An 18,647-nucleotide genomic window follows, 5' to 3' on the forward strand; every position below is an offset into this window, starting at 1 on the left:
TGTATTGAAATATTAGTCTCTTTGATTTTTCCATCTCTTAATAACGATTAACAGTAATGTTGTCATTTGCTGGGCCCAAAATGTTACTTCACCTTGTGATGGATTTCTCTTGAAACATGTCCACATTGATCAAGAATGCTTTCAGCAGTGGGGAGTCAGAGATTATTAGCATCTCGGTTGATACTTTAGTGGTTAAAACACAACGTGACATTGTCTGCATAAAACATGTGCATGGGAGTTGCTACCATGTTATATACACTATATGGCCAAAAGTGGGTGGACACCTTACCATCACACCCATATGTCCTTGTTGAAATCTTTCTGTTAGATTTTTGGAGCATGGCTGCAGGAATTTTCTCATTCAGCCACTAGAGCATTAGTGATGACAGGTGAGAAGGTCCTGGGGTGCAAATGGCGTTCCAGTTCATCTTAAAGGTGTTCAGTGGGGTTGAGTTAAGGGTAGACTTGCTGCGATAGTCGGTGTTACCGGTGTTACACGGTGTTCGGCCACACACCAATTAAATCACTGTGGCATGGCTTTTTTTTATAGTAAGAAAAATCGTTTAGTTTGGTTTGCTTTATTTAAACTCTGTGTAATTTATTTGTTATATTACAACACGGTGTAGCTATACCATGCGTCCAAGCCGTCTTATTAGTTTTGTTAATAAAAGTTTTATGTTTCTTATTTATTTGGTTCCACAGTGTGTGCTGATTTTCACTTTTTTTTTTAATTTAAACTTTGTGTATTGTATTTATTTTATTTTACAGCATTATGTATTCTATCCCTATTCGTTTTGTTAGTAAAAGTTCAATGTTTAATATAAGCGAGTTTGTCAGTTTTGTTATTGTTGTGTTTTTCTAATAATAATAATAATAATAATAATAATAATAATAATAATAAACCCACCATTCAAGCAATTGCAGCCTACGAATTGCCACAAATTCGAAAACAGAAGTAAAATGTGCATAGCCTCAAGGGCATTCATGAGTGATTTAAAAGCGAGGGGTGGGGAAAGGGGAAAAGCGCCACTGAAGTGTGATGATCAGGTGTCCACATACTTTTGGGCAAATAGTGTTGCTCTGGTAGGGCTAGGACAAATAAAATGATCAGATGCTCAAACAACAGATTTTCCTGATTTGCTTCGAGGAATTCTGTGTATTTTTCAGGATGATGCATCTTCAAATGTTTGATGAAATTCTTCACTTTGCACTCTCTCAACTGTTAAGTAAGTGTTACAAACGGCAATTTTTTGTGTCGCTCTTGCTCACCTTGAAAACTGTTTATACTACAGACATTTAGACGTCTGGAGTCAGTGGTTTGAATCAAATCTGTATATCTGATGTTGATAACTAACACTGCCATGTGCCAGTGTGTTAACTGTTCTGTGAGTGTTTTTTTAAGAGTGTCTTATTTTTGCTCTGTGTGAGTGGTCATTAGATTATGTTTGCACTGTAAACTGACATGTGATAGCTGTCATTAGATTTTTGTATTACTTTGTCTGATTTTTGTCTTCTTTCATGTGTAAGTGTGTGCTGTAAGATCACTGTAAACTGGCAACAAATTTCTTGTATGCTCAGGCATGCTTGGCCAATAAAGCTGATTCTGATTCACTTATCTGCCACGCCAGTGGGATTCCAGTGATTGGTGCTTGTGTCTGTTGAAGATGTGTAGAAGAGACTTATGCGTGAGTAGCCCATTGAGATCAGACTGCTATCAGGTGTCTTTGTCTTGCGTCCTCATTCAGTCTTTCAAATATCACTTTGTTTTTGTTTCTGTTTTAAGTGTAAAACGAGAGTCTTCTACCAGATTGTTTTATGCTGGAATGTTTTAAAATATTCCAGCATCTCTTCTGGCCAATTTGTAACAGATCTCTGTGGGTGTGGGGGTGTGTGGGTGTGGCGGTGTGTGTGTCCGTGTGGGGGTGGGGGGGGGGGGGGGGTGTGCAGCATTATTAACTGGCCATGCGCTGCTGTTAGCTGAATGTGCTGCACTGCTATGCACACGTCAAGTCAGATTCTCTTCGGTTCAGATTGGGTTTGCTTTCAAAAAGTTGATGAAAAGATAATGTCTTTAAAACATATAGTTCAATTCACTTCAATTCAATTTTATTTGTATAGCGCTTTTTACAATAGACATTGTCTATTGTAAATATATATATATATATATATATATATATATATATATATATATATATATATATATATATATATATATATATATATAAAAAAAAAAAAACACGGTATTCAGATATTAAATGTGTGAATTTATCCCAATTGAGCAAGCCGGTGGTGACGGTGGCGAGGAAAAACTCCCTAAGATGTTAGGAGGAAGAAACCTTGAGAGGAACCAGACTCAGAAGGGAACCCATCCTCATCTGGGTAACAACGTGGTGTGAATGAGATGGTGTGAAAAAGTTCATTATGGTTTTATATGAAGTCTGTTTGGCCTTAGAAGCAGCCGTCGTCCCAGCAATCTGGAATTGGAGTAGATGAGTGCTCCATCCAGAGGTAGGACATCCGAAACGGATCAGGCAGGTCCGGACAGCAGAAAGGATCGGGATCTCTAGTATCTCCATAAAATCATGTGTGGCTCGACAGAAGGAGAGAGGGATAGAAAAGATTATTAAGACTGTGCTTAGCGTAACAAAGTCTAGTCAGGGCAGGCTTGAGTAAACAAATACGTTTTAAGCCTAGACTTAAACACTGAGACTGTGTCTGAGTCCTGAACACTAATTGGAAGACTGTCCCATAAATGTGGGGCTCTATAAGAGAAAGCTCTTCCCACTGAGAGAAAGCTCTTCCCCCTGAAGAAGTAATAGGAAAATGTTATAGGAGTCACCGATTTTAAGATTCTCAAGTGCCCCTGTAGAAACAGTAAGATTTGCCACACACAGACTTGCTGTTACTGTTCATTCTGGATGGCTGTGAGTCAAGACCACCGTTGAGTTTTTCTTTCCTTTCATTCCTTTATTTTTGCTCTCTGGTGCATAGACTCCCACTGCTCAAGAGTGTTAAAGTACCAGTGTTGCTGTAAGAGTTATGTTTGTCAGAGGTCTTCTGTGGCCAAGACAAAAAAGTGCACTCCGTATGGTGATCTGCCGTGAACATGTAATGACTCGGTTCATTATGCTGTACATTTTGTAGCATACCTCATCTAGGTGTTTGCTCAAGCCATTCAGTGTAACTGTGTCATCACAGAGACTTTACTCCGTTTGGTTTTCCTACACACAGGAAAACGATAAAATGGTATTCTGTTTTTTGGTTCATTTTTACCCCAATTACCCAGTTCAGAATTTTAATGGGTTAGGTAATGTTATCCAGCTAGCTACCATTAATTTCTCATTACTGATTAAAAAAGCAATAGAACAGATTTCCTACAAGGCACTATATCTCTAGCATCGCAGCCATATAGGGGTCTGTAGATTCCTTTAAAAAGAGGATGTGGTGTTGAGGGAACCCAGGAACTTATAATATCTTGATACAAAATCCATAAATGTGCTTTAATGGAAAAAACACCAAACGATTTATCATTTTCACTACAGTCGTCTGCAAAAGTTGAAGTTCATTAGCAATGCTTTTCTGCATATGCATATACATTTAAGGCATTATTTATTTTCTCATGGTTGTTTTCCTATCATATGTTTGTTTGTCTCCTGCTGTTTCACCCACTTAAGGCTGAGCCAAATCCTGATTATTTAAAAGTTCATTATCTGAGTTTCGTGCTACTGTTTTGCTGTGGTCAGTGTAGTGTATCTTTGGAGAGTCAACTGCTGAGGACTCATTACACTCAATACCATGTAATAACTCTTGAACCCTGCTGCCTCTGTGTGCGTGTGTGTGTGTGCGTGTGTGTGTGCGCGCGTGTGTGTGTGTAGATGTGACTGAGGAAGACAGGGGAGTAAATTACCTTATTGTAGCATTGCAGTAACATCATTATTGCCATCCCTGCAGAAAAGAGGCTTTCATGGTGCAATCAGTATTCAGAGAGGAGCATCATTGTATCCCACACCTGTAGCCTGTCTCTGATCTGACCCCAGGGAGAGGTTGACCTGGCTCATCTCCATTTAAAGGCCCTGACCCTTCCCTCACCTTCCCTCAGGTGCTTCTTTCACATCTGAATGAATTCATAGCAACTGAGTGGTAACTGTATCACGCTTCTTTAGTTGAATGAAACTTCAGCCTTCAGGACAGAGGATTCTGATGAAACAAGAAGTTTTTGGAAGCACAGCAGGTGTGCACATATGTAGCGCTCCTTAATCCCAGGTTGGATTATCGGGGGTGTTAGTTTTTTTCAGTACATGTGTCCTATATTCTACAGTATAGGAGCAAATAAAAGCCGGGGCAGTAGTGGCTCAGTGGTTAAGGAACTGGGTAACTGATGCGAAGGTCAAGCAAAGGGGTTCACGCCGGGCTGCCACTTTGGGCCCTTGAGCAACCCATTCTGCTCCAGGGGCACTGTATCTTAGCTGACCCTGCGCTCTGACTCCAACTTTCTAATAAGAATGATTTTGCTTTACTGTAATGGGTATGTGACAAACAGGCTTTCCTTCTGTACATATGGGGTGTATTTCCTTTTCTCTTCACACATAGTCAGAATGCTGGCCACTGTTGTGCACAGTGCAGTGGATGTGAATATTGGTGTCAGCATGTCAGCATGTGGCCTGGGGGAGGAACCAGCACACTGACCTACATGCCTGCCTGCTACACACTGCAGGGATAAGAGACAACCTTATGCAGTAAGAGTGGTAAATATAATTGATCCTTCGATGCATCGTAAATTTCGCATCAGTGCACAAAATGTTATAATCTTACTTTTACGTAGGTTTTAAATCGGTTTTAATATCAATCCTATTTTCTAAAAATTAAAAAAATAATTACAGGGTAGTATTGATACGATACCTGTTTGTAACTTTAACTCTTGTGTTTAGTGATTTAGGCCATGCTGAAGTCCATATTTAATTTGTTTTGTATAGTAATGACAATACTTAAAGCCTAGTGTTGTTCATGATGACTGTTCATGATTTCTTCTGTTTTTGTGTATATCTCATACTAAATAGTTTTAGAAATTAAAACAAAATCTAAGATAAAACAAAGGCAACTTGAGTAAACCCAAAATACAGTTTTTAAATAATGTTATTTATTGAAGCAATAAAGTTATCCATACCAACTGGGACTGGTGTGAAAATGTATTTGCCCCTGTAATTACTTATTCCCAAAATCTATGAAATCCAATTCATAATGGGGCTCAACTGGACAAGACGCAGCCAGGCCTGATTACTGCAAACCCTGTTCATTCAAATCAACACTTAAATAGAACTTTTTTAACAGCATGAAGTTGGTTAAAAGGTTTTACCCAGTAACTCACTATGCCAAAGTTAAAAGAAATTCCAGAAATGATGAGGCAGAAGGTGTTTGAAATACATCAGTGAGAGCCATTATCAGGAAATACTCAGCACAGTAGTGAGCCTTTCCAGAAGTGGCCGACCTTCCAAAATTCCTCCAAGAGCACAGCAATGACTCATCCAGGAAGTCACAAAAGAGCCAAGGACATCATAAATGGAACTACAGACCTCTCTTGCATCAATAAAGGTCATTGTTCATGACTCCACTATCAGAAAGACACTGGGCAAAAATGGCATCCATGGAAGAGTGGTGAGGTGAAAACCACTGCTAACCCAGAAGAACATTAAGACTTCTGAATTTTGCCAAAACACACCTTGATGATTCCCAAACCTTTTAGGAGAATGTTCTGTGGACTGATGAGTGGAAAGTGGAACTGTTTGGAAGGGAGGGGTCCTGTTACATCTTGTATAAACCAAGCACAGAATTCCACAAAAAGAACATCATACCTACAGTCAAGCATGGTGGTGGAAGTGTGATGGTGTGGGGATGCTTTACTGCTTCAGGGACTGGGTAACTTGCAGTAATTGAGGGAAATGTGAATTCTGCTCTCTACCAGATAATCCTAAAGGAGAAAATATATTTTTTTTAAATGTCCTAAATAAGAAAGTTGAAATGCAAGCACAACTGGATTATGCAGCAAGACAGTTATCCAAAGTATAGGAGTAAGTCCACCTCTTGAATGGCAAGTTTTGAAGTGGCCTAGTCAAAGTCCTGACTTGAACTTGAGAAGCTGTGGCAGGACCTTAAATGGGCAGAAACCCCTTTCTAATGTGGCTGAACTAAAGCAGTTATAAAGAGTGGGCCAAAATTTCACCACAGTGCTGTGAAAGACTGATCTCCAGTTAGTTTTTCACATGGGTGGTAAATGTTGGATAACTTATCATTTAAGAATAATTTAGATTCTTTTAAAGACACAATTCTTTATACTATGAAATACCACCCCAAAGCTTCTAGAAATAAAAATCCACATAAGCACTTTCTTTTAGTCATTTTTTCAGCTGGAAAATATCATGACAAATATGCAGTGCCCCATAGAGCATCACATCTGTCTAATCTCAACATGTTTTCTTCTGCACTTAGATGAGTGTACTGATTTTTATTTGATTTATATAACAGTTTGAAAATCTGGTCATAGTCACATGTTGTAATGGGAAGATGATTCTTGCAAGATCTCGGTGTACAGAACCCTGGGTGAAGTGAGGGTCGAATGTCCCCTCCTGTCACAGCCCTGTCACAAAGATGGCGATTGTGTTACTCACACACCCCCGAGTCACTTTGGGAGCTCAGTTTTGGACTCAAAGCACCTAGTCATGTGATTCACTGAAAAAAGTGCTGAGATCCTGACATTCCTCACAACGTACACTTACAAAGCAGCACAACGTGTAACTTTTTTTTCTTTTCTTTTTTCCTGAACCCTGTCTTTTGCGTGGGTCTCTGAGGGATAATTGTCAAGGATCAAATTTGGCCTTTCTTTTGATCTAAGACCATCTTAAAAGCCTCTTTGAAGAGTCTGTATGAATGTTTACTGTGTTTTTGTCATTTCTTGTGCCAATAAATCAGGACTAGGAGAAGCTTTTAAGAAAAGGCTTGCTGCACAGCTACTCCAGTGTCTATAATAATTATATGGCAATTGATGCTGCATTCTTTTCTAAAGATTTGGTATAATATATTATTTTGACTCTTTTTAGCAGTATATTAGCAGACGTGTTTTCGACACTGACCATAACACAGAATGTCTCAAAATGTTCTGCTCTGCAGTGGGAAGAAGGTTTTAGTCAATATGCTTCCAGAAAAGTTCAGGAGAATTATTCACAAAGGTTTCTCTCTAAATAAATGCCAAAAATAATTGTCCACCATTTCTAATATTACTGCTTCTCGAACTGACTCTTCTTTTCCTTTCTCATTGCCTTTATTCCAGTCTCCAGATAAGCACAGAGCACTAGAAGAAACAAAAAACTACACAACTCAGTCCCTGGCCAGTGTTGCCTACCTGATCAACACACTCGCTAACAATGTGCTGCAGATGCTGGATATCCAGGCGTCACAGCTTCGCCGCATGGAGTCCTCCATTAACCACATCTCACAGGTAAGCTCTGAACGCTGAACGTGGACTGGCCATGGTTCAGCAACTCTAAAAATGGACTAGCTTGGCTTATGCAGCAGATCCCTTATTATGGTTTATCAAATCGCACAGACTTAAATTTTTAATTTTATTTACCCTCTCTGCTCTGTTTAGCGAAATGATATGATATGGTTTGTTTAGAAACAAAGTCTTCAATAAAAACAATTTTCGACTGAAGAGTTGACAAAAGTCGACTCTACAAAGCTCTACTTCTAGCCACAGACTAGTCATTACTGTTTACACATTAAAACATAACTGTTGTCATAATTCAGTCATGTTCAAAGTCCAAAGGAATTTTAGGTCATTTTAAACCTACTTGAGTAGCCCTGTGCTAGAGCATCACTTTGTTTGCACTGGTTTGCACTCTTTCAGTTGGTTGCACACTGTTGGACCTGAAGCATCACTGTCATTTAATGCAAAAAAGAAGATTAACTCCTGTGTGAGGAGCTTGAGGACTTGGCAGCAGTGGCAAATTCCCTCAGCTGGCTTTTTTATTTACCAGCTGTCAACAACACACTTTGTAACAGGATTACAAAGTGCCACATTGCTGCTTCTCTAACACATTAATCAGCTTTATCTTTTCACCAAGTCTTTTCAACACAAGTTTTTCTTGTGCATAGCCTTGTTGTTGAATAGTGTTGTGTATAAGTGCCTGTGTATATATCCATAGATTTATGGCATTACAAGAAATGTTTAAGACTTGTGTTGGGCAAATTCACTGCCTCTGTCAGTCTGTTTCCACACTGTATCTGGTTTCCAATCTAAAGGGATACCCCTTGTGTCTGTTTTTGTGTGTTTTTTTTTTGCTATCCTACAGACAGTGGATATACACAAGGAGAAAGTAGCAAGAAGGGAGATTGGCATCCTGACGACCAATAAAAACACCTCCCGCACTCACAAAATTATCGCTCCAGCCAATCCAGAGCGGCCGGTGCGTTACATACGGAAACCTATCGACTACAACTTGCTGGATGATATTGGTCATGGAGTAAAGGTAAACAGAATTAACAGTAAACAAATTTCTATCTTGATAGATAATGATGGAAAGTCAATTAAAGCAAAGCATGATGGTTTTATAACTAACAATGGTTGGTGTTTTGCTTATACTAACCAATGTTATTGCATAACCAAGCGTCTAAGCTGTCTCTGAACTGTAACTAACTTGTGCTTCTGTGCTTTTCCCTGGCTTCTTTTCTCTGCTTCATTCTTGATTTAAGTGGTTGCTTAGGTTCAAGGTAAGGGCTTTGTATGGTGTGTTGTGAGCAGGTGAGCTGATTTGGGGGAAGAATGATTTCTTTAAATTGACTAATGGAAGAACCATTGTAACCGCCAGGTTTTTATTTTTATTATTATTATTTATTTATTTTTTTAAATCTTCGGCAGTTATATATCTCAAACAAAAGTAACATTTTTGATTCCTTCTATGTAATAAGGGAGATCACAATGAATCCAACTCCAAGAAATCAGTCTTTACCACGAGTTATTTGCTATTTTTTCTTGCCCACCTGTGCTTAAAGTGAGCATGCATGTTGTATATTTCATGATTCATACACTGTGGTCCTTCTGTGCCTGTTGCCCATATGTTAAGCTGCCAAAGTGGCATAAGCTGCTTCCTGTCTTGGTGTGCCTAGATGATTATTTCCATGCCAACACTGTGCCAATGGGAACTTTCACACTGATTTTGGATTGGTGTCAGGAAAGTGGAGTGGCAACAATGTGGGTGTGGGTGGGTATGTCAGGGGCGGTTCTCGGATTGTTTTTTTTTCATGGGGGTGGGGTGTGGGGCAAAGGGATACAAGATGGCTTTGTTGAGGTATTAACATGGTGGTCCAGCTTACATGTGCTTCATAAAAATAAAAAACAAAATCAGAAAAAGCAATAGAAAAATTAACAAACAGTAAATACTTACCTCCATGATTCTTGCTTGTGAAGCAGTATTAATGTAATATGAAGCTGAATGTAGCAATATATTAATCTATTAATAGATTGCTACATTGATGTATATTAATCTGTTAATATATTGCTACAGTGATCTATTGATGTGTACAATTTTATTTTTTTATTTATTTTTTATTTTTTTATTATTTTTTTTCTTCTTCAGAAAACTTATTACATTTTGAGACCTCTTGTTGGAGCCTACTGCATATTCATTCAAGAAGTGTAACTGGCCTGAATTATGGCCATTCTGACTCACTTTAAATTTTTGTTCTGTTTCTCCTTTCCACTGACTTTGGACTTCCCCCCCATTACATTTACATTTGGCAGATGCCCTTAGCCAGAGCGACTTATGTTTATCTCATTTATACATCTGAGCAGTTGAGGGTTAATGGCTGTGTTCCAGGGCCCGACAGTGTTAGGTTGGCAGTGCTGGGGTTTGAACTCATGACCTTCCGATCAATAGCCCACACATGAAAAGAAAACTGTAGCCTTGGGGTTCCAATGTACTCATGTAAAGAACATGAGTATTCAATCTTACTGAGAAACCACTCCATGATGACGACTCCTCCCTTTCATCTGCCTCAAAGAGTGTTCTCAAAGCTCCTCCTCTAGAATTGCCCTTGAGGTATACGTGTTTGTGAGTCTGTATGATGTATTGCACATTTGGCTGCATTAGAGTATCTGTGTATGTTGAGGGTTTTTTTTATTCTTATCTTGTAATTGTATCTTTCATCATTGTGTTTCAGGTCGGAAATCAGAGCATGAAGATGGGTGGTCTTCCTCGGACCACCCCTCCGACACAGAAACCTCCGAGCCCTCCTATGCCTGGAAAGGGAACCATAGGGTATGTGCTGTACTTCAAGGCCCTACACCCCAGACCTAGCACTCTTTGTTTGTAGGCAGTGACATTTTTTGTCTTTCTCAATAGTCATAGTCATAATTTAATGCAGCTTTTTAGTCATCATCAGAGAGCTTGCACCCAGCATCCTGTGTCAGTTTCTCCAGATTCTGTCAAGAATGTATGAATTAGTTGTTGTTGTTGTTGTTGTTGTTGTGTTTATGATTTTATGTATTGATTGATTGATTGATTGATTTAAATTTTTATCTTGTGGGGGGGGGGGGGAGCTTAGTGATGCCATGGCTAATAATACCAGTACATCTAAACATCTTTCAAGATTTGGAAAGTGAATTAGAAAATCTTAATTTATTTCTTGTCCAAAATTTATGAATTGTCATTTCACCCTGCTCCTGACAGGAGACACTCCCCCTACAGGACACTGGAACCAGTGCGTCCTCCTGTGATTCCTAATGACTATGTCCCTAGCCCGACACGCAACATGGCACCTGGGCAGCAGCAGAGTCCTGTGCGTACTGCTTCACTGAACCAGAGGAACCGCACGTATAGGTACCCATGCCGTCTGCCTCATGCCTGCGTGCCAATCCTCCCACTCTCGCTCTTTTTTTCTCTCTCTCTCTCTGTCACTGTAAAAACCATTATTTTTTTGCTGGCCAATTTGTACAAGGTTTTTGCATCGTGGTCTCTCAGCTGGTGGATAAAACACACTTAAACCATTATGATGTTTGCAAACAGTTTACCTGTAGCATTCAAACGTGTAAACTCAACGTTCCCAGAGCTGTACCACCAGTTGTATTAAGCCACACACCAGAATATTAACAGACTATCAGTGGTGAAGAGGAGCTTCTAATGCACCACCAGGGGAGACTGACAGAGGAACTACTTAATGGTTCTAAGGGTGCATGTATTCAGTAAAATGACTCCTCTGTAACTGTCATTTTTTTCCCCTAGTGGGAATTGTGAAACTTGTGAAAGACTTCTGCCTACTCCACTAGTTTGCTTCCTTCTTTTAAAGCCTGAGAAATTTCCACTGTGTCTGAGTTTATGTAACTGTGCTCTGCCTGCTCGGTCTGTTAATATGCCATCTGCCGTGTCCACCCTCAATGCACTCCTGAAAGATACAGCAGAGAATGCAGATAAAGGCACATTTGCATGTTTAATCACATTCACAGGCTTGCAATCATGCAGTAGTATGCAGACATTTTCCAAGAAAGATCTGTAACCTCTTCGACACCTGTGGCACGCACACATTAATCCTCCCACTTGGCTCAGATGCTTGCTGATTTACTCAGGTTGCTGCAACAGAAAAAGAGCAGTAGATGCATGTTTTCCCCCTCTTTCTCCTTTATGCATGTTGGTTGCAAATGTCACAAAACATCTTGAGCGATGACCACGAAGAAAGGATTTTATGCATACAATGTAAATAAACCACAGACATTCTACAGCATGGTGCAAATTACAAAATTATTACCTGGACATATAAATTAATGAATATTCAGGGAAAAAAATAATAAAGAATTTTAGGTCAGGCATCAAAGCATAAAGATTTGCTTTGCACCTGGTTTTGTTGTCACTCAATTATAGGTCTAGCTGAAGTTCAGCCTGAATATGGAACCCTCAGGCTGTAAAAAGGGTTGTATAAAGCAGGCGATTGAACAGCTATAGATTGTGTACTAAATTCCTGATATACTACAAGCTGAAAAGGCAGATATGTGTTCACTGCATTGCTCTCATCTGCTGTGCAATGCTTCAGGTTTATGTAGGCATCACAGCTGTTTCTCTTTAGTTTGACTCTTTTGCAAGTTCCCTGTCTCTTAAGAATGATGACCCTCCTACTGCTCTGCTTTCCTAACATATTTCTCCTCAGTTGGTACTTTAGATGGGTTTTTGATTTCCTTACCTGCTATGGAACCGCTGACACAGAGGGTACAAGTAATAATAAATAATAATGAAGTAAAACAGTGATGAGGACTCTAGAGCATAACTGAAAAACTCTTAAGTACTATCAAGTTTATGGATTTGTTGCTACTATTTATTTTATCTAGGCATATTCTGTCATTTCTGCTGTCTTGTGAGATTAGTTTCTTTTCTTAGCAGGAATATATGTAGGTTAGCCAGTCAGTCTGTGCATGTGAATGTACCTGGGCTCAGTATGTAAAATAGCTTTGATTGTTATGCTGTTTTGTACTTTTTCGGGGTTTGAATGCTGTCTGTCGGAAAAGTCAACAGGGTGTGTATGAGCATTTGTGTTGTCTGCAGTGGGAGCAGTGGAGGCAGCCATCCCAGCAGTCGCAGCAGCAGTCGAGAAAACAGTGGGAGTGGCAGTGTGGGAGTGCCGATTGCTGTGCCCACTCCCTCTCCCCCTAATGCATTTCCAGGTAAAGTTTCGTTTTGTTTATACCCCCTCCTGTTTGTCTTATCTTTTAAACAGGTTTCAGTTTATCTGCAGTATACTTACCCTTGAAATTAATTACTTGCTATATTTAATTGACAGTTTTGTGCATGCAAGTCTAGCTCCTAGATTCTAGCATGCTTTTAATGTGTTTCTTCTGTGTTGCGAATAATAGCAAGACGGAAACCCAACATAAAGCCGTTTCTTAGCCATTTTCTGCCTGATATGTGGCAATCTAACGCCTTCATAAGATCCCTATAACCAAAACACAAAGTCAGAGTTTCCTTTAGTGTCCTCTTTCATTCTTATCTTTACTATCCATCTTTTCTTTCCTCACCTCCAAAGCCTCTGCGGCTAGTGCCACCGGCTATTCTTCTGCTTCACTTAACTCCACCCAACCTTCTGCTGCCTGCTCTAAGTCTGCCCCCACCCAGTCCTTAACCAGCCTCAATGCTCCTGCTGAGCTTTCCCTCAAAGCCGCTGAGGCTTTAGCTGAACCCCCTTCTTCCGCTCAACCCATTACTCCTGCTGCAGCTACTGCCTCTGCCTCTTCCTCTGCCTCCTCCTCTGCCTCCTCATCTTCCTCCTCTACCTCCACTACCCCTGCACAAGGTGAGTATGCCCCACCCAACCCCAACAACTTATTCTCTTCCCCTGCCTGCTTGTGCCATCAGAAACCACAAACAATCTCTCAGACTGTTCTGATTCCATGGTCTTATACAAACCAACATCAAATCTTTGCACTTTTCTTTTCATCTCCTTTTCATTTTGCCTTATGCTCCTCATGGGACAGAACATTGTATTTTTTTTCTGTGTCCATTTTGTTTTCATTAGCACTGTGTTAATACACCGAGCAGTATGTTAAGTAATAATGAATTTGACTGTACTGCAGCTTTGTTAACAAGGTACTGAGTCCCCCACTGAGAACTATCCACCAAATCAAATGTCTGCCAACTCACCCAGTGTGAAAGCAACCCATTTAGCACTGGCCTCCCATGTTGTCTCCCACGGAGTGCTAACTAGTTCCCTTTCATGGTCTTCCTAAACACTGTTTACACTGGCATGTGAAACTGGTTTGTTTTGGGGTCCCCATAGCATCAAATTATTATTTTTAGGCTATAAATGAAGTCTCCCAGATTCAAAGACCTGGTCGGTTGTGTTCTGTCTTGTACTCTGTGCTTTCATGCTCACTACACAAGTTATCTGGTCCTAGTTAACATCTTGATGTTGATGCATGCATGCATGTTTATGGATCTGTCCATGTTCTACTGGGTGACACATTGACTGACTTTACGTTTGTAGGCAGTTACAGTATTTCGTTGTTCTTTTATCTAAAGGAATGATTCCCATCCCTGGTCCTTGAGTCCTTCTGCCCTGCATATGTAATGCTTTCCCTGCTCTAACACTCCCACATAGACTCAGAAAGGGCCTGCTGATTACTTGTAGCAGGGACAACAATGAATATGCAGGGCAGGGCATTCCTAGTTCAGGACCAGGGCTGGAAAACCACAGATTTAAAGCACCCTGAATTACATTAAGGTATTCACAATAGTGGTCCATGCACACAATGCAACTTTATGGTGTTTTATTTGCAATTTGTCATTTTAAAATTCACCAGAGTTAAGCTCATTAATCGTAATGTGGTGTCTTTGTGGTGTGTTTTGTTGTCTTGCTCTTTGCTGTCTGTGGACACAGGCACTGCCCCTCAGTTCTACAGTATGAACAGGCCTGTACCTAGACAGATCACGCCCCCTGTTGGTGGCTCTCTGCCTTACCGCCGCCCACCCTCTGTCAGCAGCCAGCCCTCTATGCCTGCAAGCCAGCAGAACGGAGGGCCATACTACAACCAGGGCCAAGGTAGGGGGCTTACAGTCTAAGGCAAACCATTCAGTGAACCCATCCATGGCACTGTACACTCTCTGCTGGTCGATACAGTTGGCACTTGATTGTGTGAGAAGGATTAGATTCAGAAACATTACTACTTAACCTGTTCACATATTTTCAGCCAAGCTATATATATGATACAACATAGTATCTTGCTATAGTTCTTTGGTTGGTGTGGACTGCAGTTGTCTGTATGATCGAGTTCTAATTATTTCATAAATGCTTGTCTGCACACTAAAATAACTACCTATTCTTTCTCCTGTCTTTCTTTGATCTTCACCTGTCCTTCATCTGCTTTGGTTCATCACCCACCACACTCTGGCCCTTGCTCTGTTTCATACACCTGCTCTGCCTTTTGTCTCTGTCTGTTTACTCGGTGTGGTGTGTGCTGAAGCCTCAGTGGCACCCCCTCCCCCCTCCATCCTGCAGATTACTCCTCAGCTCCCTCTCACGGGCTTCGTGGCTCGAGTTCAGGAGACCAGTAAGTGGCTTTGAGCTTCACTGTTCTGCAGATCCTCTTAAACTCTCCAACAGTGCAACACCTTTTGCCTGCTTCCCAGAGAGCTGTCTAAAAAGGAAGAAAATATATATATTTGCTTTATGGCTATCTGTTGATACCAGAAACACCTATGTTGGTGTATTGATTTGTCACTTTTGATACTGCTGTCTGCATGTGTGTATCTTTGTGCATTCGTAAGGCATGTGAGTATACCCAAATCAAATGCAGCTTTGTTTACTGTTGGATCTACTATCGTACCTTCTGCATGGATAAGCTTGCATGGCATATTGGGCTTTGGTCCTCGAGTTCACAGTTCTTCTCCTTCTCAGTTTCAGATGCTCCTCCTCCACCTCCTCCTACGGAGGAGAGTATGCTTCAAGAAGCGCAGCCTCCTCCTCCGCCTCTGGAGGATTATGAAGAAGAGGAGTCCTCGGTGGTGGAATACAGTGACCCATACGCTGAGGAAGACCCACCTTGGGCTCCATGTGCTTACTTGGAGAAAGGTATTTAGCTCTTTCCTTACATGTTATACTTAAAGGACACGAACATGTTGAATATTTTTACTTAAGCATCTTCAACTGGCATCAAATTAGATTTCAGCATTTTTTCTGAAAACAAGCATGGCTAATTGTACATGCTTGAAAGAAAATCCAAGTGATGAGTAGGTATACATACATTAATTAGTAAATTGTTTCGTATAAATAGATTGTTTCTTTTATTTTTTTTAATTGGAAACAATCTAGATCTCATTAGGCACTTCTAAACAAAATGCACTCACTTCTTTCCTTCATTCTTTGGCTCTTTTGTCACTTGTATCTATAATACAGGTGGTAAGCTGTTCTCAGTAGGGATATTAAGGTATTCAATTATTCCAGCAATGCTACCTTATCTGATGCACTTATACCAGTGCAACACCCACTAGTATTTAACTGCCATGTCAGGATAGACACCTAATAAGCTGGCCATTGGGGGATTTGTCTTGCAGTTGATCATCTACATTCCTATCTAATTTATCATCCAAGTGCATTTAAAACGAATGAACTCAATAAGTTCATTCAGGATCTGAGAAGCTGACAGTTACTTGCCAATCCATAAATTAAATAATTCTGTAGCTTGTCCAATCTGTATGTACATAAATCATCGGTCTCAATACCTGATTTCCCCCCTCCCCTCCCCTCCCCTCCATATTATGTCAGTGGTTGCAATCTATGACTACACGCAAGACAAAGAGGACGAACTGTCATTCCAGGAAGGCGCAATCATCTACGTTATCAAGAAGAATGACGACGGTTGGTATGAGGGTGTGATGAATGGCACTACTGGACTCTTCCCTGGTAACTATGTGGAGTCTATCATGCACTACAGGGAGTGAAGCTTGAACCAGTGCGGTCAGCACTAAAGCTAACACACACATGGGTCTTCACACGACAGCCGTTACAGGAGATGGCTTAGATCAAATGTTTAGGCAGGAGTGATAGTCATTTGTGAGAAGAGCAAACTTCAATGGTCGAGAAATTAAAGTGGACCGTGTTGACTTTTCACCACGGACCGAGGGAAAGAAATGCAATATAAGAGTATAATAAAATGTACTAACAATAAAATCCTGTTACTCTTGTGTTTGATGAAGGATTTGGAGCACAACCACTATTTTTTTTGTGTGTGTTTGACGAAGAAGAAAAGATATGAAGTAGTTTTGTGATTGAAGATGAGATTCATATTCTAAAGATGGCAGTGCTTTAAAAAAAAAAAAAAACTGAATGTCCCTGTCTATTTTTACATAACTTCTGGATTTCATTCTCAACAGATGTCCTGGAAGTGTTACAAAGAACATAGGTCTACATAGGTTTTATGGAAAGCAGTTGAAAAGGGAAACACTACTTCCATATTTTTCGCAGGAGAGCAGTCAAAAAATGTCGAAGGCGCAACAGAATGTTATAGCATAATTAATGCAGGGTAGAGCCAGGAGATTACTAGTTTGTGCATATGGAAATTGCTTGAAATGTGTGCACTAATGGATATAATCCTTAAGCAGGGACTAATTATCTGACTAATTTTGGCCTCATATGTTGTGTAACTCCCTGAGCTACCACTTGAAGTAACTAGATTTTAAATAATATTCCGACCCAGGATACCATGGACTGTAACTTTTACTAGTTTCACTTTGAACAGCATTTTATGTGAAATGAAAATTATGGTTAACGTTCTTGTAATAACAATTAAGTCTAGGTTGAAGCAAAGGAGAAATGATGGGAACAAATTATCCAAATTTGCAGAGAGGGGCAGTTCCTCTGAGGAGAGTGAAATTATTAAACAAACAATTAAAGAGAGTCCTCCAATGTTTTTTTTTCCCCTGAACAATGTTACATTAGGCAGATTACAGTCGCACACCTCAGCAGCAAAATTCACCATGGTAAGAAATTGAAAACCCCCAAAGCATGCAGTGTTAGTTCACCCCATTTTTTTTTCCCTTTTCTTTTTTTATTGTATATATGTATTATGTAGTGATGCTAACAAACTAGCCAAGTTGAGTTTTGATATGATGTGTAGTGCTACATAAATTGCATGCTCAATAAAACGATCATATTTTGTAATTTAACTTTTTTTTTTTTTTTTTTTTTTTTTAATCGTTCTGTTTAATTCTATAGTTCATTTCTCAGCAATAGTTTACGCTCTTGCTAAGAATTTCCACAGTGTGAATTTGCAGTCGGGTACCAATGAAGTGTGTTTAAATATATTTTTGTGCCATATTGTAACGTTGAATTGCTTATGTAATGCCTGCCAATTCTGCTCACCGTTAACTGTCTAAAAAGATTTAGCTGATGTTCAGCTCTGGTTCACAGAAGGAATGAGTAATGTTCCCCACACCATGAAGTTCAGATTGTGTATGAATAGGAAAGGGCAGAGTAAGAGCAAGGTTGAGGAGCAATAAAAAGGCAGCACAGTTATATTCCTTGAAAGGACTTGCAATAATACCTGGTGAAATGATGTGTTTAAAGATGTTAGTTTTGTATTAGCTCAGTATTGAAAGCCCATTGAAATTTTTGCAGATGTGATGAAAATTACTTTAAGTGGGCAGGCATATGTATATTCGAGATGGGACCGTTACTGTCTTAAAACTGAACACAACAGATGAAAAGCATGAATGAGTTTAGTTTTGCAGTTTCTAGAGATTTTCAGAACTTATGTGGTTGTTCATCGACTGCAGGTATATAAATAACATTATATATTTCTATTTCCATGTGTGCGAGTGCAACTGTGCTGCAGTTTTCCTTTACAATGTGCTTATTAAAAGTGATTTTAATTTGGTATTTGCATGCTGCTGTTCTGTGCATTTGTTCACATGTATGAGTAATTGTGCTGTTTTAGTACCTTTTCTCACTCTTACTTGGGCAGCAGTCCGTTTGCTCTGAAGCTAAAACACTAAGACACCAGTTTGATGAATGTCACAAACAGCACTTAACACAAGCCTGTAAAATGGGACCACTTATCATTATAGCTCACCATTGGAGGGCAGCATCCAGACCAAAAATGACAAAACAAACACAGATGGATA

General features: G+C 39.9%; 1 protein-coding gene across 4 annotated transcripts in view; it reads left to right on the forward strand.

The window, feature by feature from the left end:
• Positions 1–18,402, forward strand: part of abi2a (abl-interactor 2a) — a 35,238-nt gene extending 16,836 nt beyond the window's left edge. The window contains exons 2-11 of one of the 4 annotated variants that reach the window (XM_017469902.3): positions 4,591–4,745; positions 7,322–7,489; positions 8,343–8,519; positions 10,210–10,307; positions 10,719–10,868; positions 12,579–12,697; positions 14,407–14,568; positions 14,990–15,076; positions 15,424–15,597; positions 16,291–18,402. In XM_017469902.3, the coding sequence (XP_017325391.1) occupies positions 7,427–7,489; positions 8,343–8,519; positions 10,210–10,307; positions 10,719–10,868; positions 12,579–12,697; positions 14,407–14,568; positions 14,990–15,076; positions 15,424–15,597; positions 16,291–16,466 (1,206 nt within the window). In that variant the 5' untranslated portion in view covers positions 4,591–4,745; positions 7,322–7,426 and the 3' untranslated portion in view covers positions 16,467–18,402. Of the gene's footprint in view, positions 1–4,590; positions 4,746–7,321; positions 7,490–8,342; positions 8,520–10,209; positions 10,308–10,718; positions 10,869–12,578; positions 12,698–13,056; positions 14,371–14,406; positions 14,569–14,989; positions 15,077–15,423; positions 15,598–16,290 lie in introns of those variants that run through there. The other 3 variants (XM_017469900.3, XM_017469901.3, XM_047155927.2) reach the window with 3 other exon arrangements.
• The last annotated feature ends 245 nt before the right edge of the window (positions 18,403–18,647 follow it).

This window comes from Ictalurus punctatus, chromosome 6 (genome assembly GCF_001660625.3).
Source record: "Ictalurus punctatus breed USDA103 chromosome 6, Coco_2.0, whole genome shotgun sequence".
NCBI classification, from domain to species: domain Eukaryota; kingdom Metazoa; phylum Chordata; class Actinopteri; order Siluriformes; family Ictaluridae; genus Ictalurus; species Ictalurus punctatus.